Source organism: Otolemur garnettii, unplaced genomic scaffold (assembly GCF_000181295.1).
Source record: "Otolemur garnettii isolate 467f Iridium unplaced genomic scaffold, OtoGar3 scaffold00060, whole genome shotgun sequence".
NCBI classification, from domain to species: Eukaryota; Metazoa; Chordata; class Mammalia; order Primates; family Galagidae; genus Otolemur; species Otolemur garnettii.
The window spans coordinates 1,721,663-1,726,168 of NW_003852455.1; the positions used below are offsets into that span (position 1 = coordinate 1,721,663).

General features: G+C 38.5%; 1 protein-coding gene across 1 annotated transcript in view; it reads left to right on the top strand.

Moving 5' to 3' along the window:
- Positions 1 to 4,506, top strand: part of PPP1R2 (protein phosphatase 1 regulatory inhibitor subunit 2) — a 28,718-nt gene that overhangs the window by 17,371 nt on the left and 6,841 nt on the right. The window contains exons 3-4 of the mRNA XM_003792685.3: positions 711 to 788; positions 1,900 to 1,994. Coding sequence (XP_003792733.1) covers positions 711 to 788; positions 1,900 to 1,994 — 173 coding nt within the window. The remainder of the gene's footprint in view (positions 1 to 710; positions 789 to 1,899; positions 1,995 to 4,506) is intronic.

Sequence of the window (4,506 nt, forward strand, 5' to 3'; positions counted from 1 at the left end):
GCCATCGTTGTTTGGCGGGCCGGGCTGGGGATTTGAACCCGCCAGCTCAGGTGTACGTGGCTGGCACCTTAGCCGCTTGAGCCACAGGCACCGAGCCGCTTTGCATTACTTATTCCCTCCCATTTGATGGAATCAAACTTTATAGTATTTTTATTTTTTTCACATGATCACCATACAGTTGTCCCTTAATGTCCATGGGGAATTGGTTCCAAAACCTCCCTCAGATACCAAAATTCACAGACACTGAAATCCCTGATACAGACAGGCTTTGTATTTGCATATAACTTTATGCACATCCCCTTGAATATGTATTCTCTAGATTACTTATAATACATAATACAATGTAAATGCTGTGTAAACAGTTGTTATACTGTATTGTTTGGAATAGTGACAAGAAAAAAGTCCATCCATGTTCAATACAGCTGCAGTTTTTATTTTCAGTTAGTAGTCCATGGATATGAATCCATAGATATGGAAGACAGATTATCTTTATGGTTATATATTTTTTAATCAGTTGGAGTCTTTTCTTGGTACTATGCTTTTAAATATTTGCATTGAATAGAAACTAAAGTTAAACCTCAAAGATGATGACAGAGCTATAAATATATTGATGTTTTAAACAAGGCTGATAGAATTATATTTTTCTGCCTGCTACTTCTTGTTGAAAGATTACATCTCAAGTATTAATTACAATGTGCGTGTCATCCTAGTATGATAGGTGATGATGAAGATGCACATAGTGATACAGAGACCGCTGAACCTGTGACACCAGATATCTTAGCTAAGAAGTAAGTACTGATGACTAGAACGTGTTTTCACTTGTGCTGTTTTTAGCTGTACAAAGTAAAAGGCATTTTACATTTATTTCATTACTCGTATAATAAGTATAAATAAATAAAAGAGTAAGTTTATCTAGATTTCTCATAGCAACTTTTATGATCTTGTTTCTTGATTATGATCAAGGTATTCAGGTAGCAGGAAGATTAGGGTATCTGAACCTCGGATACTAAAGTATGTCTCTTCCCTGAGAGTTTCTTTTTTTTGTTTGTTTTTTGCAGTTTTTGGCCAGGGCCGGGTTTGAACCCGCTGCCTCCAGTATATAGGGCTGGTGCCTTACTCCTTGAGCCACAGGCACCGCCCTTCCCTGTGGGTTTTTTAAAATGTCCTGCCATCACTCAGCACCCATTGCTCAGTGGTTAGGGCACCAGCCACATATGCTGAGGCAGGTGGGTTTGAACCTGGCCTAAGCCTTCAAAACAACAATGATAACTACAACAAAAAATAGCTGGGCATTGTGGTGGGCGCCTTGTAGTCCCAGCTACTTGGGAGGCTGAGGCAAGAGAATCACTTAAGCCCGAAAGTTTGAGGTTGCTGTGAGCTATGATGCCATAGCACTCTACCAAGGGTGACATAGTGAGACTCTGTCTCAAAAAATAAATATGTAAATAAATAAAAATAAAATGCCCTGCCACTTGTGTTTTTTTGTTTGTTTGTTTTATTTTTGGTTGCAGTTGTCATTGATATTTAGCTGGCCGGGACCGTGTTCGAACCTGCCACCCTCAGTGTATGTGGCTGGTGCCATAACCACTGTGCTACAGACACCAAGCCAGCCACTTGTGTTTTAAAGATAGAAGTGGGGGAGATAGGGGTGAGAAAGGCAAATTAGTAAATTCATAAAATAAAAGCTTTCTTCCTTTGCCATTATTGATTTTAGCACCCATTCTGCTATTCTTGTTGCTTATTGATTTCTACATCCATTTCTATTTTGCTTTTTATTTTCCTCATCAAGTTAGCATATTAATGATGTTTAGATTTTTATTTATGAGGCTCAAAAGTTAAATAAGACTCTCAATACAAGAATGACAAGTGTTAATTTATTTGTAAATGGTTGTTGTATAGATTAGCTGCTGCTGAAGGTTCGGAGCTAAAGTATCGGGTTCGGGAACAAGAAAGCAGTGGAGAGGAGGATAGTGACCTCTCACCTGAAGAGCAAGGTAGTTTTTTTCCTCTATTGCTTATGGCACGATAATAATAATTTTTGGTAGGATAAGTCCATTATTTAGAAGATTGGCAGATGGTTTTCTTTTTGGGAAAGTGGAGAATAGGAAAATAGAAAGCAATGTTTTTATAATTCAGGTGCTACTTGTATGCTTTCCATTCTGTTAAGTATGTTAAATGGTATGCATCATCTTTAAATGTAACTCAACTAGATTTAGCTTTTGGTTGTTGGTTATGTCTACAACCCTGACTCCCATATTATGTAGGGGTAGGCAAACAAGACTCAGACAAAGAGTCAAGGGTTTGACTCAGACATAAGAGCAGGGGGGAATGTTATGCCCCAACTACATCTTGCTGGGGGCTTTCAACACTCCCCTTTAGGACAGGAAGCTCAGCTGAAAGAGTTTAGTACTGCAAAACCTCAGCTTCCCCTTGTGAGGACTCCCCTTACCAGGTATTGGCTCTTGTCAAACTCGGCTTAAGGACTCTCCCTCCCCTCCCGAAAGCCCCTTATAAAAGGTTTCCACCCCTGCTTCTAGGGGTCAAGAGACTTTGAGGCATGAGCCCGCTCTCGGCCCAGCCAATCAATAAAGAACCCTTGCTTAATTTGAAATCTGTGCTGGTATTTCTCTCTTCTACTGCTTCAGGTATAACAAGGCAATAGTAAGACCTTGTCTCCAAAAAAAAAAAGGTAGTTGTAAGTATTCCTTTCATTGTACTTTTTAGCTTTTTAGTACCTACTACAGAATAGATGCTTAGAATATACTTAGTAAATTAGTGCTTTTAACTGCAAAGTGGCTCCCACTTACAATCCCAGCAACTAAGGAGGCTGAGAGGCAGAAGGATCACTTTGGCCTAAGAGTTTCAGGTTGCAGGCTAGGATTGTGCCACTGCACTCCAGCCTAAGCAGCAGAGTATCTCTTTTAAAAATAGTTAATACTTTTAGAGTCACAGATGGGTGGTCCTTAAGTGCATAGCTGTGAGAGCTAATTTCCTAGTTGCTTGTGCTCTTTCTGTTAGTGAACCAAGATGGTGAAACACAGAGTAACAGTCTTTATTAGGTCCCATCAAACTAAAAGAGCAAGTGTCATGGGAAAGTGATCAAGACAGCCTTCTTAACAGGGATGGAAGAGGCCGTTGTAGCCCATTTAACACAAACAGTTAAGGCATTGCTGCCTGCCAGTGATTTCGGTTTTCACAAGTAACAGCTGTTACCTATAAAGGTAAGGAGAAGGAATGTATTTTATGTTGTTGTTTTTTATACTTTTTGAACTATGAGAAGGTATAATCATCTCAAGAATTTAAAAATTTTGTATAGTTTATTTTCAACTCTCTGTAAGGAAAAACCAAGCCTTTGTATGGGAGGAAAGATGCAAGAAAAACATACACATGGAGTAGAAGTATATATACTTGGAGCTTTACAGTGTGGGTGTGGGGACTACCTGCACTCTATAAAGAAGTTGAGAAACTTCAGAACTGTACAAACTCGAAATATTTTCCAGTTAACTCTTGAAATATTTTCCAGTTAACTGTCAGGATCTTTGTCATGTGTCACTGCTAAGATAATTTGCTACTCTTTCCTTTCCTCTTTAGAGTACAGCCAGTTCAGAACTGTTATGATCTGAACCTGTTATTTATGTAAGAGAAACATTTTGCATGTAACATGTTCTCAGGTTGTATCTCTTCAACTCTCAGGGACTTGACTTTTCCAAAAATATGCCCCCAAGAAGTCCTTGAAGAGGATTTTATATACAAATTTGTTTTTGTTTGTTTCCTCATTACCCTCCAGAAACATAGGATCTGTTGAGAATAGGGAATTTATTAACATGTATTGGCAGTTCTCAGTAAGGTACCATGGTTCCTCAAGTTGTAGTTCCATGAGCTAGCTGGCAGGGGGAGCTGTTTGATTGGCTATAATTTAGCTTCCACCGGTAGTTACTGAATTACATAGGCATTCTTTGCTTTACAGTTACCTGTCTGAAAAATCGTCATTTATTGACAGCAGAGAGTCTTGGGAAAAAAAATTCTTGTAACTTATAGCTTAACAGTTAAGATTAATTGACTGTGGGATCACACAAACCTGATTATGTTCTGGGTATGCCACTCAACCAATTTGCTTGATTTCTCTGAGCCTCAGTTTTCTCATTTCTAAATTGAGAGTTATAGCAATTTTATAACTTATTTTAGAGTTGTTGGTGACTGTTAAATGAGATGAAGCATTTAAAGTATTTAGCACTGATCCTGGCATATTTTTAGTAAATATTAACTTTTAGTAATTTAAAATAATTAGGGTCATCTCCATAAAAAGTAAAAGTAGGTACAAAAAGAATAATTCACTCATTTAGTTCATGTGGATGGTTTACCATGATTAGATGTGAGCCTGAAATCTAAATGTTCTTGTACTCTTTGCATTATGTTGCTCTACCTTATAAGGATTACAAATAAAGGCTCGGCGCCTATGGCTCAAGCGGCTAAGGCGCCAGCCACGTACACCTAAGGTGGCGGGTT